Source organism: Diabrotica virgifera, chromosome 8 (genome assembly GCF_917563875.1).
Source record: "Diabrotica virgifera virgifera chromosome 8, PGI_DIABVI_V3a".
NCBI lineage: Eukaryota > Metazoa > Arthropoda > Insecta > Coleoptera > Chrysomelidae > Diabrotica > Diabrotica virgifera.
In genome coordinates this window covers 227,683,142-227,702,792 of record NC_065450.1, presented here as the reverse complement: position 1 = coordinate 227,702,792, position 19,651 = coordinate 227,683,142, and the positions used below count along the sequence as shown (strand labels likewise).

The following is a 19,651-nucleotide window of genomic DNA, read 5'->3' as shown; positions in this document are numbered from 1 at the left end:
TCTAAACCTTGCTTCCTTCTTTATTATTCTCCCATCAATTTGAATTTAACATCGTAGTGGGTATTTAGATGTTGTCATACATTTAGTTTTTTCTGCTGATATTATATCATATTGTATTTCTTGGCTGTTGTATTGAAGATGTGTGTTAATCTTTGAAGATCGTCTTCTGTCTCGGCGATTGCCTAATGGGGCGTCGTCTGCATAACATAATATTTGGATTTCTTTGTTCCCCATTCTGTAACCATAATCTTTACGTACTGCTTCTATTATTTCGTCCATTATTATATTAAAGAGCAGTGGGCTTAACGAGTCACCTTGTCTGACTCCGTTTTGTACTGGTATAAACTATGCGTTAGTTTTCCATTTATCTTTGCCTTTATTCGATTATGAAAGTAGATGTTTTCAATGGTTTGTATAATATTGATTGGTATGTTTCTTCTATACAGTAAATGTAAGACATCTTCGACTTGGATGCGATCGAAAGCCTTTGTCCGGTCTATAAAACATAGATATGCTGGTTTATTGTAATCAATGGCCTTTTCTGTGATTTGTCTCAGTGCAAATACGGCGTCTACGAAGTAGACGCCGGATATGCCAGATAGAATTCTATTTTGCTGACGTCACAAAATAGAATTTTATAATGGGAAAATATCGACGGTTGCTAGGCAACGTGACGTCACTAAAATAGAATTCTATTTGGCGTGCTCCCGCACTTGAATCCTTGTTGCATAAAGAATATTAAGAATACGTTATATTTAACTAGAAGTTTCTTATCTTGCCCATCAATACTGATGTTCTGGTTGGGTATCTACCAAATTCAGCTCAGCGGGGTACTATTGCTGGAAATGTGTACCTACTTAAATAAACAAGGGATCATTCCATAAAACAGGTAGATCCCTTGTTGATAGAATTTCACACCTCTAATGGCCGCGGTTTCACCAACGACAAATATAGCAGTTTATTCTATGAATAAACTTATTCAACCAATAAACTGACATTTCTCCATTTTACTAACGTCAAATAAGACTTATTTTATTAATTTATCAAATACATAATATAATAAGAAAGTAAATTCGTCAGTTTAACTTTAAATTATCAAAATTATATTGAAACAAAATAAAAAGATAAACGTCTAATAAATTTTATTCGACGAATAACTATTTATTGCTTTATTTGTTGTTGGTGAAACCGGACCTAAGAATAGCATCAGCTGAGCTGAATAAATTCCTCTCTTAGTTCGCTTGCAGCACTATATTTAAAATTTAAAATCCTTGTTAGTGGCCTCTTGCCATTTAGCAAAAATATCCTCTTACCAAAACAAAAAGAAGAATTGATACAACCTAACCTTCAAAAATCACAGTAAACAAAATATTTAAAAGTTGAAAAAGCCGCTTTTACTTTAAGTTGTAATGTGTGCTATTTGTTATTATTTTACTGTATGAAAGCTAATCGTATACATATACTCAACAACTTTGTAAATTCTATAATAATGAAACGAACCAAAACTACAAGAGCTAGTAGTAAAATCCTTAAACAAGAGGAAACTGAATCAGAAATTAAAACGATCCCCAAAGTAGATTTATCAGCATTTAAAAAGGTGCCTAAATCCAAATTAATGAATAATGTAAAACTAGAAGAAGTTGGAGAAAATTCAGAACAATGTAAAGAGGAAGAAACTCTTGAAAGAGATATTAAAGCAGACCCCGACAAAGAACTAAGTCCTAAAAGAGAGCACATTAAAATAGAGTACGATGAAGTAGGCAATGGATCTGGAGTAAAAAAGAACAAAAGGATGCCTGAGAACTGGGAACAAGTTCTGGCAAATTTGAAAGAAATGAGGAAACATTCAGATGCCCCTGTAGATTCCATGGGATGTGATAAGTGTCATGACGAAAATGCACCACCAAACGTAATATAGTTTTTCTCAAAATCATACAGAAAAAAAGATACATTTTAAAATAGTCACTTTATTATTAGGTTTTTGGTTATAGTTCAGAAGCTGTTCATAAGTGATATTATTTTTTAAGTGCTGTCTCCCTTCCAATAGGAGTTGGTTACCTTCATCACTATCTTCATTCTTTAATTTTTTTGTGTATACATATATTCTATCATGTCTACTGGTATTATATTGCTGCATACAGTAGGAAAAATGAAAGAATACCCATGAACGAACATATAAAACACGCTGCATTTTCCTGTCACTGTGTCACCTAAAAAATTGGCCAGCGCAAGTACATGTAATAATTATTGTTACATGTACAGTGGAACCTCGATAACTCGGATTAATCGGGACCGCGGCCGATCCGGGTTATCGAAAATCCGGGTTAGCCGGAGAATATGGTAAAAATTAATAAAATACGGTATACTTACAGGTAAACTCCGTTAGAATTGAAATAACATGAAATATATATAAATATGCACAGTACCTACACATCTAAATTAATAAAAACACGCAAACACAAACCTAAACAAACGGAAGCGAACAATACAATACTGTATTCATACAGTCACAATCGGAACGATGTTTTTTTATTATGTATTAAGAACAGTGAAAACTAAGGACTAAGACCTTTGATTAAAAAAGAATTTTTTAAATAGACTTTCTTAAACAATGCTAACACAGTTTGAAATAAAAAATAAATAAATACTACAGACAGGTGCCTGTTGTTTTTGCCGGCTTGTGCCATGAGTCATTTTTAATATCGTATACCAAATTACACAAATACACATTATCTCTCAAATATTATTACATACATACATTTTTATTGTTGAAATGTTTATCTGATAATTAACTATTTTGATAGGAAATAAGCCACAATTAAATTGAAAAAATAATTTTATTAACATTTCGACGCCCAGAACGGGTGTCATTGTCAAAATACAAAGTATGTACTGAAAATCAAAATGTTTATCTGATGAAAATCGGTCCGGGTTAGCCGGACTTCCGGGTTATCGGGGGCCGACTTATCGGGGTTCCACTGTACTTGCACTGGACAATTTTCTTTGCAACACAGTGACAGGAAAATACAGCGTGTTTTATATGTTCGTTTATGGGTATTCTTTCATTTTTCTGACTGTATTGTTCTTTTAACCATTCTTCTATTCTGGTATTTTATTTTTGATTATCCACTTTTTTGTACATCTCATTATCTTTGTTTTCATCTGTTCTTTGTATCATTCTTCCATTGAATCTAAAATTTTCTCCGTCGTCCATTGTTTCCTTTCGTACGATCAAGCAGTCAGACAAAAATGTGATAAGGCTAGGCATAAATTATTTGTATACAGTGATGAGCGCACTAATAACCGGCAAAATAACACAAAAGATGGAAAACATAATACATTGTGAGGTAAAAAGAGATGAAACTAGTAGAGGTGGAAATTATGGATATACAGTCGAACCTCGATAAGTCGGATTAATCGGGACCGCGGCCGATCCGGGTTATCGAAAATCCGGGTTAGCCGGAGAATATGGTAAAAATTAATAAAATACGGTATACTTACAGATAAAATCCATTATAAATGCAAAAACATGAAATACATATATGCACATCTAGTACATCTAAAATACGTACAGTTGTATCCAGTATTGTTTATTTCTTGGTAAAAGTTTATTTTATTTTGTTTAAAGCTGTTTATTTCTCAGTCAAAGTGAAAAAATGTTTGTTTTGTCTGATGAAAATCGGTCCGGGTTAACCGGACTTCCGGGTTATCAGAGGCCGACTTATCGGGGTTCCACTGTATACATATAAAGTAACATTAGGTACATTACATAGTTTCCCACCTTTAGATGAATCAGAGGAGTATGACAACTGTCACTGTGACAAAAGAATTTTTTTAAAATACTCCTGTCAGAGACCTCTAAAGGTGGGAAACTATGTAATGTTAATCGATACGTTTATATCGATAATTTCTATCTCTATTAATTTCACTATTTTTATTTCACAATGTATTATGTTTTCCATCTTTTGTGATACTTTGCTGGATATTAGCATGCTCATCACTGTATATTAAAAATGGAAACCAAAATCTGATATTAAATTGTTTTAGGTCATGAGGTATCAACAACTTCTTGCACTGATGTTAAGTAGTCAAACGAAAGATCAAATCACCCATGCTGCTATGAAGAGACTGATAGATCATGGTTGTACTGTTGAAAACATATTAGGTACAGCAGACGAGAAATTGGGAGAACTAATCTATCCAGTCAGCTTTTGGAGAGTAAGTATAGTATAATAGGCTGTTGATTATGTTCAAAATAAGGGAGCTAAAAGGAACTACAACGTTAACGGGTTTTTATTGTTTCATATGGTCATTGGACCTCTAGTTATGGAAACAATGCTGTGAGCGGCAAAATTTGCAAAAATGTATTTTGGAAACTGTAACTCCTAGAGACTTCTGCCAAACATCATTTTAGAGAGGAAGAATGGAAGTTTTTTTTCTGTGAAGCAATACCTATACCTATATCCCAGTGGAAAAAAGTTTTAGGGCAAAAAAACAAAATTGCTTTCTTTCATGTTTATTTTTAATATATTTTGAAAAAAAAATATTTTTGACTTAAAAGGTGATATTTGAATAGTAAATTTAATCTGGAACAATTTTTCTGTAGATGTGTTTGTACCAAACCAAAAGTGCATATAACTCACCCTAGTGCACCCTGTGTCTAGGCACTAATTCACTCCATTCTCAAAAACGCACCCCTTCAAATGGTAGCACTCCGCGTTTTTTTCATATTTCATATTAAACAATAAAACCCTGTTAACGTTGGTTCCTTCCTAAAGTACATAATCAATAGTCTAGAGTCCTTTTCATGAGCATTTTTCAGTGCGTCACAAATGATAGAAAAAAAGGTAAGTCCGTGATAATACACATTTTTGACATTTATTCTAACATGACATTCTAGTTAAATCTGACAGTTGTTACATTTTATTTGCAATTTGGCATAAAAACAAATCAATTGTGTTTATTGCATTTATAAAATGGTATTTTCTTTGATTTGTATAGTCTTATAAATTGTACAGATTATATTCGTAGATATATTATATAATTCATAAATAATTTTTTTTCGATGATCTCGCCATCTATTCACAACTAGAATAACTAGAATAAATGTTATAAATGTCTGTAATCACAGACGTGCGTTTTTTTCTGTCACATACAATCTAATGTGTTAGAAAGAAATCGAAAAACTGTGACGCACTGAAAAATGCTCATGAAAAGGACTTTATAAGAAGATTATGAAATTTTATGGAAAGTCTTCTGAATACAAATAATATTTTTAATATTATAATTCATCATCATCAAGGCTTTTCCTGATGGAATGTATGCTGCTCTTACTTAGAGCTCTCTGATTCACTTATTGCGGTGAAACACTCTGCATTCTTCTTGTGTATTGTCAAAGTTATATGACTTACATAACTTTCATTAGAATTTTGTTTCGATTCATTTCAATCTATGCATAGCTCCCTTTAGTTCCTTACTTTCAAATATTTGTAATTATTTTTCATTCTAGAATAAAGTGAAATATATCAAAAAAACCAGTGATATACTACAGAAAGAATATGATTGCGACATTCCAGATACAGTAGAAAAATTGTGCAAGTTACCAGGAGTAGGACCTAAAATGGCACATATTTGTATGGAAACAGCTTGGGATAAAGTGACAGGAATAGGTAAGTTATTCAATAAGTTTATTAAGAGACCAGTGATTTTACCTTTGACCATGCGATGGGGGATGCAATCAACTGCCCTGTACAGCCACTGCACTCAATTTTTTTTACTTCCTCCTGTTTTATCGTATCTCCCTCCAATTTTTTTTGGCTTCCTCTGATTTTTTCTGACCCCTCTTTTTTTTTCAGATTCCTTCCAATTTTTCTGGCACCCTCCAATTTCTTCTGATCCCCTTCAATTGTTTCTGACTCCCTCAAATTGGACATTTCTCTATTTGCTGTTCTTTTTAAAGGTTCTCCTTCTTATCCAATAAAAACTTGTAGGCAGTTCTGTATCTGTAGAGTTAGGGAGAGTGAGACAAGTCCCACAGTACTTATGCCACAATCGACCCATTGTGCATCAGTTTCTTTAGTTCATTGTCCATCCTGCCATTTCAAGGAAGGTGAACAAGTCACCAAGGGGCCTCTACCTTAAGTGGGCAGTTTAAATGAAGGTTTGTTTTTCACATATAACTCAAAAACTATAAGCTTTTACAAAAAAAGTTATGATTACCAGAATTGAAGATAATGAAAAGCTGAATACACTCCTCACTTAAAGAACTAAACTAATTTTAAATCAAAGTGAGTTATGGGTAATTGAATGTATGTATATGTTTTTCGACGAGTACCTACTCAAATCTAAGTATTCAAGCTTAAATAACAGGAAAATGATGTATTTTATAAAATATACCTGTTAAGCACTTGTCAAAGTACTTCGGAGTACCTATCAAATGAGCTCCAGTAGAAGTTAATAGCATCACAATTAAGCAAGTTATGATGAAAATAAGAGCACCCTTTAGAACTTTTTAGGAAAAAGTGAAAACATACGATATTTCCACAGAAATTAAAATTTATAGTAATCCTTGGAATAATTTCTTTATATTAGCATAAGTACTGATTTCAACAATTTTGACCGTTTTAGAATGCATATTTTTGAAAAAAAAAATATAATTTAAAAAAGTCAGAATTTTTAAAATTATCGTAATTTTCATTTTCTTTTGATAATAACTCCAAAAATACTCAATATACGTAAAAAGTGATATATGTATAACCAAATTTTAGTTTTTTCTGTATAAAATATTTTACCTTTTTACTATTTCTGGAGGGTAAAAAATAACCGAGATAGAAACGTTTAAAGCTTAAATTTTGCTGCAGAACCATGTAACCGGGGCCATTTACCCTTTTATTTAAAAAAAAAGTAAAGTGTTTAAAAGGATTAAATTCAACGAGGTTTAATAGCCTTTAAAATTAACTTTCAAATGGTTTATAGACAAACCTTATATCATAAAAATTCATGTTATGAGTTATTAAAAAAAAAACAATAACTTTTTTGGAAAAAATTTTAAAAGATAAATTTTGAAAAATATTTGGTGCATACATTTCAATGCTATTAACTTGTTCGGGGGCTCATTTGATAGATATTTCTAAGTACTTTGACAAATGTTTAATAAGGTTATGTTATAAAATGCATCATTTTCCCGTTATTTAAGCTTAACTACTTAGGTTTTTCCAGTAAGGGGTTTATTTCATTTTTTATTAGCTTCAATTTTGGTAATAATAACTTTTTTGTAAAATCTTATAATTTTTGAGTTATTTATGAAAAATCGGTTAAAAACATGTATTTTTCTCACGAAAAATTAAAATTTTTGATCTTTAATAACTCAAAAGTTTTGATTTATTTTAATAACTTTATGTAACAAATTTTGCTTAGAATTTGTCCCTCTATCGAATTCTGGGGATATTTTTAATAAAATAATTTTCACCCCCGAGAAGGGGTGGCATCCACCCCCAGGAAAAAGCGCAAGTTGACACCATGTCACCTTTGTTTCTTGACATATCCTCTAACCACTCACCAATTTTCATGCAAATCGATGGAGGTTCAACGAAATCGGAGGTAATAACTCATATCCACCTTCAGTGACTTCTTTAAATATTAAGATATTATGTCAATTGGTGATTTTATTATGGTATCCAAATGACCCTTTAAGTCAATGTTAATTCATGTATGAATGATGTATCTTGGTCGTATTTATTTTGTATCAGATTTTCAGCTTCTTTAATAAATTTCTTCATTGCTTAATTTTGGCAAATCTGTTAATAACACGAAAACGTTGATAAATAAGTTGATAAGATTCCAGACGTCCATTCAGAGTCAGAGTGTCGATTATAACATAGAATGTGTGAATTTTCATCTCATCACTAGCTGAAAAGTTTAGTAACTAAACTTTTCAGCTAGTGATGAGATGAGCCAAAAAATTGTGCCCAAATAAAACATATAAAAAATAAGAAAGAGAAAAAGAAAAATTCAATTTGACAAGGAGGGCGATGATGAACTGTTCATCATCGGCCTCCTCGTCAAATTGAGTTTTTCTTTTTCCCTTTCTTATTTCTTTATATGTTTTATTTGGGTACAATTTTTTGGCTTCCTTGCGGTAAAGTAATTTGATAGAGATACTTTTTAATGACAGAACCCAGATCCATAATTTTTATATACAAATATTTCTTGTACAGTATTTTTGCCGCCCTAGGCAACTGCCTATAATGCTTAATGAATAAAGCGGCACTGTATTCAAGGTTAGTGGTGCTTGTCTGCTGGTGCTGGTCCGTGCAGATTATCGTGGTACTTGTTGAAAGTTATTTATTGATAAAGAAAACAAATATTTACTGTTTTATGTTGAAAACAACTTTGTTTTTAGGTGTTGACACCCACGTTCACAGGATATCAAATCGTCTAAGATGGGTGAATACCAATACTCCCGAAGATACGAGGAAGGCTTTAGAAGATTGGCTACCGCAGGAATTATGGAGCGAGGTAAATCTCCTACTCGTTGGTTTTGGGCAGCAGATTTGCGGAGCTGTGAAGCCCCAGTGTTCGACTTGTTTAAATAAGGAACTTTGTCCTTTTGGTAAGAAGTATATCAAAGGAGAAGCAAAAACTAAGAAGACCAAAAGTAAAAAATGAATAGATTAAGCTGAACCCCCCGTTCTTTATGTTTATATGTTTGATCGATCTGTTTTTATATTTTTTTAAATAAACAATGTTTCTATTTTCTGTATTTTAATTAAACGCTTCCTATTTTTATACATTGTTAAATAATTTTATGGGGAGAATTTAAAAAATTAATTTTATGTCAAAGACCACGAGACCGTAAATTTTTATGACCTTGTATATGGTCAAATTTTGTAAATCCAATAATTTAGCCGTGAAAATTTTATTGGTAAAGTTTCTACGAACAATTTATACATTTCAACAGAACGGACTACAAACGCTTGTTTAGGAAGATGGTGGATATCGCGTTGATTGAACAATAGACAGTGCTTCCTCAATGGTTTCCTAGAAAGAAACGATGGTAAACAATTTTGTTTAGTTTAGAATAGAGGGTTTTTCTAGATTGTAAGTAAAATTAATTTTAATATCTCCTGGAAATTGCCAAGAAATAAAATTTGTATACAATACTATTTGTTCCTAAGAAATAAAGTAGGGATATGATGTGTGGAGAATGCTTGTGATTGGCTAGGAGACCGATGGAAGGAGAATGGAGTGGTGAGTTTCAAATTAATGAATTAATGAGAGAAAGACGAATTCATTGTGTAATTACCATCGAAAGCAATCAGTCGAGTTTGAAAGTAGTATTTTTGTGTAAAGTGTGTTAATTTGGTGGCCGTGGAAGCAGATTCGTGTGAGACGAAATCGTGATCAAGTCGAGAAGTACAAACTCCTTGTGTCCGAATTGATTCCAGTTTCTGTCTGGAACAAAGAACTTAATGCTAATATTGAACGGAAAATTAAAAACAAAAAATATTAAATCTTTTAATTAACTTTAATATCTACACATTTGTAAAATAATAAACATTAAATACACTTTTTTATTAGTCTTTATCTGTACCCCGCCTTCCTTTGCCTTTCCTCCCTTTTCCCTTTTTTTCCCGAACTTTTAACCTTTCTTTTTTTAATTGCATTGACTTCTTCTTCTGCTTTTGCCTCTCCATTCTATTCTTCATTTGAAACACTTTGCTTTTCTTAACATTCTTCGTTGCCTGCTTTTTCAACAGTTTTCTAACATCCTTTTCAGATTCAAACTTTTTGAGAACTTCTTGTTTCTTTTTACTGAGTACTGGTTTTCTCTTTAATTCCATTCCTGGAATTTCATTGTCTGATTTTGTTTCATCTTCAGAGTCATTAACATCTTCATCTGATTCTGTGTACTTGGGCTGGTTGGCACCTATCCAGTTATTCTGTTTGGCTATGTCGTTTGTTGAGAGCTCTAATACTTTTACTGTGACGTCATCATCTTCGTATTTTTCACTCAGTAGATCTTCTAATTCTGGAATTGGTTTATGTGATTGAACTAGCTTTTTGTATGATTCTTTTGCCTCTGATTTGATTCGTTTTCTTTCTTCTTTAAGGTCTTTTTCAAATTTCTCTTTAGCTTCCTTTTTACGCTGTAACTTTCTTTTGTGGAAACCAGTTAGAAATTCCCTAAAATAAAAAAGAACAATATGTAATGTTTTGTGTTGGTGTAAAAATGTTAATAAAACTAAAATAGAAAGCATTAGGGATCTAAATGGACAAATCTCAGAGGCTTTAGAGTAAAATCCAAGTAGTTGTACAAAAGAGATACAAAAAATACAAATTACCCAAACAATCATACCTAAGGACATTATAACCTCTTAACTGCTAACCTTACTTGATCTAAGGAAGAATTGAAAATATTTACATTACACCTTGTTAGTAAGCTGTTAGTGTTCCTAAGCAATCTGACAAAGCCAATACCAGATCTATAATTGGTTCGGTGTGCTTGTAAAGCAAAAGTGGAATTAGCTCTAAGAGATCTATAGGTCTGGATCCCGCGTATGAAAAAAAAGTTGATTAATAGCAAGCTGAAAATTTGTTAATAGCTTAAGGGTGTCTAGTCGGACAAACCTTGATATATGGGAACACTGTAACAGGGGAAGTTTTAATTGTGGAACAGGTTAAAAATTTGGAACGGTCAGACCACGAAAACGGCACATGTATTTTGTCCGACAGAACAGACTTAAACTCTCATGCAAAAATCAGACTGCTATTTATCACCAAATGGGCGTTTTAATGAGTGGAACATGTAGAATATGTCAAATGACAGGAATTATGACAGGTGATAAAAAGCAGTCTGATTTTTGCATGAGAGTTTAATCTCTGTTCGGAGAGTTTAAGTCTGTTCTGTCGGACAAAATAAATGTGCCGTTTTCGTGGTCTGACCGTTCCAAATTTTTAACCTGTTCCACAATTAAAACTGCCCCTGTTCCAGTGTTCCCATATATCAAAGTTTATCCGACTAGACACCCTTAAGCTATTAACAAATTTTCAGCTTGCTATTAATCAACTTTTTTTTCATACGCGGGATCCAGACCTACTAGGTGGAACATAAATTGTTAAATCTTGAAGGAGTTCACAACAATCCATTAAGTTTCTAAAAAGTTTAAATATAAACAGAAAATCTAATATCTCTCTACGAGAAGACTTCTTCTTCTTGTATGTAGGCTTTAAAGCCTGTTTCGTCTTCAATATTAGCCTCCTAAATTGTTTAAATTATCACACCATCTTTGTCTTGGTCTGAAAATACTTCTTCATTCATTTGATGGTGTATTTCGTGCTTTTCGTACTATCCTATCCTCTGCTGTTCTACTAATGTATTCGCTCCACGCCTGTTTGTCACCCATCCATTTATATCTTCCACATTGCATGATCTTCTTATGTTTTCGCTTCTCTCCCTATCAAACAGACGTTTCCCTGATATTCTTCGAAGTATTTTCATCTCTGTTGTTTCTAGTTTTAGATGTGTCAGGTCTTGTCTCCTGTGTCAAATGTCAATAAAGGTCTAATTGCTGCTTTATAGATTCTTGCTTTTGAGTCTTGTCCTAGGTGTTTGTTCTTCCAGATGGTGTCATTAAGAGATCCCGCCGCTTTACTCGCTTTTAAGCATTGTTGTCATACTCCCTCTTCAACATCTCCGTAACTAGTTATATGTATTTCCAGATATCTCAACCTTGCTTCCTGCTTTATTATTTTCCCTTCAATTTTGATTTTACATCGTAGCAGGTATTTAGATGTTGTCATACATTTGGTCTTTTCTGCTGATTTTATCATATTGTATTTCTTGGCTGTTGTATTGAAGATGTGTGTTAATCTTTGGAGAATAACTCACATCACACGAGAAGACAAAGAATAGTAATCAGTTAACAAAAGCATACCTGTGTAAGAATATGGAATAGAAAGTTTGAAAGAACAAAAAATGCTGATATGAATGTCAAACCCAAGAAACCACCCAACATCTTACCGGAGGCTCCAGCCATTTGCTGCAACTGAATATAGGGAATGACATGACTCAGTACAAAAGATCGTTCATCAAGAGATATCTCTCAAACCGGGACTTCTCCAAACAAACCATCACTCATATGGTCAATATTTTGCTGAGAGTATGCTTGAGAATGGTAAAGGCATCATGTGGCTCACATGTATGTCACCTGCACTGAATGTGTTAAAGTGTGAACTGTACCAGAATTTATTGAGAGACTATCATTTAAGTAAATACGAAATAGTATTGGACCAATTACAGAACCTTGTGGAACATCCCTAGGAATGTAAATGTTATCAGATTTGCAAATATTTACAGACTGTTGAGATACTTTAAGGAGACATAATGACAACATTCTGATAGATAGGACTCTATCCATTTTAGTGGATGATCTTTTATCCAATGTTAGCTAATCTATTAACCCTCCAGCGGACAGGAGAGACCAGTCAGACCTCAACCATATAGAAATATAATGTAATTTTATTTTGCCCCTCTGCTGGATGGTTAATTAGTAAGTTATTATCAACACAGTCAAATGATTCATGGACATATTACGCATTAATGACCCACTTAGATTATTTGAATCATATGTGATTAATTGGACAGTAAAGTTGTTAAATTCCTTATAGACTGAGTCACTAGAGAATGCTTCAAGAATTGATAACTATGCTTCGAATAATAATTCCTTGTCTCCCATATCATTCACAAACTTCTTTGTGTTTTCACTATATTCATTTCTACAGGTTATATACATACATAAAATTATTGTAGATTTTTGGCTTTAGGATTGGTCCATGAAGTCAGAAACGAAGTAAGTATTAAGTAGCTTTTTTGTTTTTAATTTTTAGTGTATAATTATATGGGCTATTCCACGAATATACGACTGTCTTGGATTATCGCTACAATGCATATTTTAGTGTGCAACATAAGAAGTGCGAAAGTAAATGGCTCTAATAATTGTTCCAATAAACAACAATGTATTTTGCAATTTACTTTCATTCTTCATAATTTGCACAGTAAAATATTTGTTGTCGAGATAATCCACAACAGACATATGTTCGTGAAATAGGGTATAACAAACAATTTTTTTCCAAAATATCTTTTTGGAAAATTAATCATAAGCATTTTGGGATTAGGACAAGGGTCACACTTTTCTCATCCTGGTGTCGTTCTGAGCATTTTTTTGAAAGAAATACTGGTTTGACCATGGTAAGGTCAGTATCAGGGCCGGCGATAACGGGCCTGCAAGGGATGCACTGCAGGCGGGCGCCCCTGTTTGGGGGGCGCCAAAATGAGCTTGTTTCTACTGATGTTATGTAAAATACTAAGATAAAAAAATTCATTTTTTAAATGTGGTTTAAATTCGTCATAATACCCTAATTTGTGTTTGTTAATTTTGCATATCACACGACATGTAAAATATACAAAAATATGCAATGCGGCAAAGAATTCTTTCCATGTACATAGTAATATAATTTATTGGTCAAAGATATTATATCTCAACCAAACAACCTTGCTCTTAATGGGAATGCTTTGTTTATTTTCTCCAAATTTCTTGCAAGTTGTAATTTTGTCAGCAGTTATGAGAGGAAGTGAATCATTTCTAGTAAAATAAACAAGATTGTGATACTGCTTTCTTGCAGCTTGTCTAATTTAAGTATTATGTATTTTACCTCTTAATTTAAGTATCAAGTTAAGGATTAATTCCATAAAAACATATGTATTTAAAATAAACATTTTAGTATTATTTCATGTGATTATAATACAGAATAGTTTGTCAGTTGTATACTCTTCATCTGCAGTTGAATCCAGTGTTGTATTCAATTAATATAAAATTATATTTGTTAAATACTCAGTAATATTATTAAATTACACTTTCACATTATTACAGAAGCATAATCTTGAGGTTTTAAAGTTATTATTTTTATGTAGGTAAATAAAAATGCATTCAAAAAAAATTAGCAGAAAAGCCGAAAAAGAAGAAATGACAAAAAACAATCTTAGTTCTTTTAGCTAATTTCTTAAAAGAGTTAAAGTGAAGTTGTTTTGTCAGATGATGGGTTCAATAAATCTGTACCGAACTTTATTTACCGGGAACATTTGCGGATAGTCGGTGCCCGGAACACACATTTTTAGGACACAATCCAAAATCAAGCATTAATAGAGAGAAAAGCTCTTCTAGCTACCCCTGAAATCAGGTGGTTTAACCATATAAAGTAAACCGAGGTAAACAAGGGCATCCAACGTAACGTTTAGTACAAAGCCTCCTCATTCGTTATATACTGCGACGGGGGGAAGGGGGGATAGTGGTATAGCTTGGGGGTCAGATAGGTTACAACTCTAGGTTACGCAGTGTGACCAGTTTGATTTTCGTACATGTGGGTCTCACTGTTCCATTAGAACCCACATACCCACATAATGTCCCCGAGGCTGGGGTTGTATGAGTATCTGTGTGTATGTGGGGGGGGGGCGCCTTTGCTAGTTTTGCAGGCGGGCTTATACCCTAGCGCCGGCACTGGTCAGTATAAAGACATGAGAATAGACATGGTTACAATCCTTTAATATGTATTCCACAACTTAATTTTTGAGTGGAATATGAAGAATAAAATAAAACACATTTATCATTCAATGTCAAAAAATTCATCATTGTAAGGACCATTATCATTTATACTTCTTAGACTTATTCTAACTTTCTTTTCTAGCTATTCAAATGTCATGATTTATGATTTATTAATACCCATAAAAATCAAGTTACTACAGTATTATATCTTTCCTATACTGTTGTACTGAGTTGAGTAATGAACTCTTACAGATGCCACCTGCAAGAAAATTGATTCTTTCGATATGAGTCTTTATTATCGAATTCTAAAGTTATCTTATAGTGATCACGTTACTAATCAGGATGTTTTGTTGGGAATTCAAAAAGAAGAACTGTAATACAGTGGATATCGGATTTCCGATAGTAGGTAATTCAGGACAGTTAACAAAGCCGTTAATTAGTTTATAGATAAAAAGCATTTCTAGTTTTATTCGTCTATTTACAAGAAGTGACAAATTCAAATGCTGACGAACATCATTGTTGTTAAACTTATTGAGAAACTGCAATTTGAATCTAGCGTATCGAGCAAAACGTACTTGAATATTCTCAATGAAGACTTTGTCAACCTCATAATAAGGAGACCAAATAATGGAAGCATACTCTAGGGATGATCGAACTATTGAACAATATAAAACTTGAAGAACGGATACAGAAAAAACTTTTGTATTCCTTTTTACCAAAACCTAGAGATCTGTTAGCATTAGATGATAGAACACGCAGGTGAGATTTAAAATTTAATTGTTTATCAAAAATTACTCCTAGATATCTCATCTCATCAACTCTAGATAACACATTTATACCAATATTATATTCATACAGATCTGTAGTGTTAGTTTTTGAGAAATTAATATGCCATTTGTCGATATTTAATAAATACATTGTTTGAAATAGACCATTCATATACTTTATCCAAGTCATTTTGTAGAATTTTACTATCCAATAAGTTCTCTACAATGTGAAATAATTTTAAGTCATCAGCAAAGAGTAGACAGTTAACATTTTCAATTACAGATGATAGATCATTGATAAAGAGGTTAAATAATAATGGTCCACAATGTGAGCCTTGTGGATAATTGTGGATTCATTTGAGCAATGCGATAAGCCAAACGAAATTCGCTGAAATGTACAGTGCAGTAACAAATTAAGTTATGGCTGAATCCACTGTTTTGTTTTCATTGGCTAAAGATGACATAAACGAATCGTTAATTTGTGATAAAGATGCAAACAGCTATCGATTGCTGACAGATGATGAAATCATTGAAATGGTAAAAGAGGCAGACGAAACAGATTCAGCTGCTGACACAGACTCGGAATTTGATGGTGGCATTGTCGATGATGTTATTGCAATTGACAAAAATTTGCATAAAGAAGCTAGAGAAGCTGCATCACACATGCAACAATTCATCGAGTGGTCTTCTTGACAAGAAAAAGCCAATAAAGTAGATTGCATGATCTTACGCGGATTAAGAAAAATGTGAAGCATCAGTAAAACAAACAAATGGATAGGCACTACCAGAAGAAGATTTTTTCTAAGGATGTCTGATTGATGTATGATATACTTGTTACAATTAAAAAATATACGATCCAAATCTGCCGTTTCTTTTTATGTCATTATATTACCCTTTTGTAAAATGTACATAAAAAGATTCTTTTCTTTTTTAGTGGAGTCACTGAAGGTGGATATGAGCTATTACCTCCGATTTCGTTGAACCTCCATCGATTTGCATGAAAATTGGTGAGTGGTTAGAGGATATCTCAAGGAACAAAGGTGACATGGTGCCAACTTGCGCTTTTACCCTGGGGGTGGATACCACCCCTTATCGGGGGTGAAAATTATTTAATTAAAAATAACCCCATAATTCGATAGAGTGACAAATTTCAAGCAAAATTTGTTATATTAAAATAAATCAAAACTTTTTGAGTTATTAAAAATCAAAGATTTTAATTTTTCTTGAGAAAAATGCATGTTTTTAACCAATTTTTCATCAATAACTCAAAAAGTGTAAGTTTTTATGAAGCTAATAAAAAATGAAATAAACCCCTTACTACAAAGACCTTTTAATGTTAATTAAAAGTGAGTTATTATAGGTAATTGAATGTATATTTTTTTCAGCGCGTAAAAAACTCGTAAGTATTCAAGCTGAAATAACGGAAAATTGATGCATTTTATAACATAAACTTATTAAATATTTGTCAAAGTACTTAAAAATATCTATTAAATGAGCTCCCGAACATCTTGATAGCGTTAAAATTTATGCACCAAAATTTTTTCAAAATTTATCTTTAAAAAATTTTTCCAAAAAATGTTATTGTTTTTTTTAAGACCTCCGTTCGTGTTTACGATATCAGGTTCATCTAAAAACTGTTTGAAAGTTAATTCCAAGTGCTATTTAAACACGTTAAACCTAATCTTTTAAACCCCTTACTCTTTTAAAAATAAAAGGTTAAATGACCCCGGTTGAATGGTTCCCACAGCAAAATTTAAGATTTAAACGTTTCTATCTCGGTTATTTTTTACCCTATAGAAATACTAAAACATAAAGTATTTGGCACAGAAAAAACTAAAATTTGGTTATATATAATTTTTTACGTATATTGAGTATTTTTGGAGTTATTATCAAAGGAATATGAGAATTACAATAATTTTAAAAATTATGATTTTTTTAAATTATATTTTTTTTCAAAAATATGCATTTTAAACCGGTCAAAATTATCGAACACATTACTTATGCTAATATAAAGAAGTTCTTGTAAGGATTACTATAAATTTTAATTTTTGTGGAAATGGCGTATGTTTTATTTTTCACTTTTTCCTAAAAAATTCGAAACGGTTCTTTTATTTTCATTATAACTTGCTTAACTTTGACGCTATTACCTTGTTCTGAAGCTCATTTGATAGGTATTCCGAAGTACTTTGGCAAATATTTAGCATGAATATTTTATACATTGTATCGTTTTCCCGTTATGTAAGCTTGAATACTTATGATTTGAGTACTCGTCGAAAAAAATACACATTCAATTGCCAATAACTCACTTTGAACTAACATTAGTTTAGTTCTTTATGTGAGGAATGTATTCAATTTTTTATTATCTTCAATTTCAGTAATAATAACTTTTTTGTAAAAGCTTATAGTTTTTGATTTATACGTGAAAAACCGATTTAAAACATGCATTTTTTTACGAAAAAATAAAATCTTTGGTCTTTAATAACTCAAAAAGTGTCGATTTAATTTAATAACTTTATATAACAAATTTTGCTTATAATTTGTCCCTCTATCGACTTATGGTATTATTTTTAATAAAATAATTTTCACGCCCGAGAAGGGGTGGTATCCACCCCCAGGGTAAAAGCGCATGTTGGCATCATGTCACCTTTGTTCCTTGAGGTATCCTCTAATTACTCACCAATTTTCATGAAAATCGATGGAGGTCCAACGAAATCGGAGGTGAAAACCTTCAGTGACTGCACTATTTAAAATAATTTGAGATAAGCTGGAATTTTAGTTTTAAACATGTAGGAAAAACCAAAGTTAATATTAAGCGTTATAACCTTCATCTACATATATTGTGGCTATGTTTAATTATTATTATTCAGTGATTTGAATATTTTGTAAATATGTAATTTCTAAAAAACTGGGTTACAAGTAGATGAATGACAACGTGCAAAAGTAAGGTTATAATTTTATGACATATGCAATAAAACTGTTTTAACTTACTTCCTTTTACTTTCATCGAAAACTAAATGGATTTTATTTTGACGATTTTTGGGTTTTCTTGAAGTATTTTTCGAATTTTTTGATCTCATGTTTACTTTTATGTTTGACGACTACTCTAAAATTGACATATGTCAAATTCATGACAACAAATATTTTATAGACAACTTAAAGTTTGTAAATCATTTTAAAGTAATATATAAAAATGTAAAATTATTTATATACAACCGAAATTGATTTGAATTAATTTTTGTTGTATCAATTTATTGTAGGAATGTTATTTCGATTTTTTAACAAATAAGAATTTTGAAAATGGGATTGAGCTTGACTAGAAGTGTGAATATTTCGACCAATCAGAAACAACTAGTGGAGTTAAGTCGCGCTCATCGACATCATGGCTGTCAGTATAAATTTGTTCGCTGAACGATGAACTATCCCTCTGTAAAATCTGCATATGAAAACATATTTTTGTTATTTTTTTCATTAAAAAGAGAGTTAATTTGTGCTAAAAAGTATGCTATGATGTCCAAAATTAAGTGACCTTTTAGTGTAGGCGGTAAGTTTCGAAATTTATAGCTATTAATGAGAATTTATGGCAAAAATTACGTGAAAAAATGAGCTTATATTTGTATCATGAAAGGAACTGGAAATAGAAATAAACTGTTTAATAATTTCATCCGGTGATTACATTTTGTGTAATGCAATATGGGAAGTAGTACATCTATTTTTGGGTTTCAAAGGGCTTCTGGTTTTTTTTGCTGGGGATTTCAACAAAAATACTAAAACCAGCTGATTGCCAAAGCCATGAATGTAGATTATAAAAAAAATAGGCCAAATCTGTTCTGCTGTTTTTAATATATTGTAACGTATTTACCATATGGATATTAATATTCGTAATATTATTGTTCTGAAGCTATTTTCTTGTGGCTCTTATGCGATTTACTATTTTATTTGGGAATAAACCACAATTTTAATTTGAAATTAAGTTTTATTTGACGTTTCGATTTCCTCGTCGAAAATTGTTATCAAGATTAATAATGTTGTTCTGAAGCTATTTCCTTGTGGCATTTTTATAATTACGTATTTTTTATGGGAAATAAGCCACAATTTTACTAAAAAATGAATTTATTAACGTTTCGAAGCCCAAATCGGGTTGCATTGTCAAAATACAAAATACTATTAATAAATTAAACAAATTTTGTTTATGTTACTGGGAAAAAAGTTCTTCTAATAATTTAATATTATCTGACCCATTCATATTGACAATTATTAAGACATAATAAGTATTCTTATTCTTAA

At 31.8% G+C, this 19,651-nt stretch overlaps 3 protein-coding genes across 3 annotated transcripts in view; 2 read left to right on the top strand and 1 right to left on the bottom strand.

Annotated features, from left to right (window-relative positions):
• Positions 1–1,332: 1,332 nt before the first annotated feature.
• LOC114331804 (endonuclease III-like protein 1) lies at positions 1,333–8,753 on the top strand. The gene is made up of 4 exons (XM_028281467.2): positions 1,333–1,909; positions 4,048–4,218; positions 5,510–5,669; positions 8,402–8,753. The coding sequence occupies exons 1-4, from the start codon at positions 1,439–1,441 to the stop codon at positions 8,665–8,667; spliced, it is 1,068 nt and encodes a 355-aa protein (XP_028137268.2). The 5' UTR covers positions 1,333–1,438; the 3' UTR covers positions 8,668–8,753.
• A 750-nt stretch (positions 8,754–9,503) lies between these two features.
• LOC114331809 (nucleolar protein 12) lies at positions 9,504–18,507 on the bottom strand. Its single transcript, XM_028281476.2, has 2 exons — positions 18,356–18,507; positions 9,504–10,185 (listed from the first exon to the last, which is right to left on the bottom strand). Exons 1-2 carry the CDS (start codon positions 18,442–18,444, stop codon positions 9,576–9,578), a joined length of 699 nt encoding a protein of 232 aa, XP_028137277.1. The 5' UTR covers positions 18,445–18,507; the 3' UTR covers positions 9,504–9,575.
• Positions 18,508–18,772: 265 nt separating this feature from the next.
• LOC114331805 (TATA-binding protein-associated factor 172) overlaps positions 18,773–19,651 on the top strand; it is a 106,719-nt gene continuing 105,840 nt past the window's right edge. Inside the window, exon 1 of the mRNA XM_050659725.1 lies at positions 18,773–18,908. The gene's annotated coding sequence lies outside the window, so the exon portion shown is untranslated. The remainder of the gene's footprint in view (positions 18,909–19,651) is intronic.

Bases quoted from the DNA above. Each gene is read 5' to 3' on its own strand.
- LOC114331804 (XM_028281467.2), top strand. From the start codon at position 1,439: ATGAAAGCTAATCGTATACATATACTCAACAACTTTGTAAATTCTATA. The intron at 4,219-5,509 runs GTAAGTATAGTA...TTTTCATTCTAG, and splicing joins ATCCAGTCAGCTTTTGGAGA to AATAAAGTGAAATATATCAA. The intron at 5,670-8,401 runs GTAAGTTATTCA...CTTTGTTTTTAG, and splicing joins GGATAAAGTGACAGGAATAG to GTGTTGACACCCACGTTCAC.
- LOC114331809 (XM_028281476.2), bottom strand. From the start codon at position 18,444: ATGAGATCAAAAAATTCGAAAAATACTTCAAGAAAACCCAAAAATCGT. The intron at 10,186-18,355 runs GTAAGTTAAAAC...TTTTTATTTTAG, and splicing joins TTCGATGAAAGTAAAAGGAA to GGAATTTCTAACTGGTTTCC.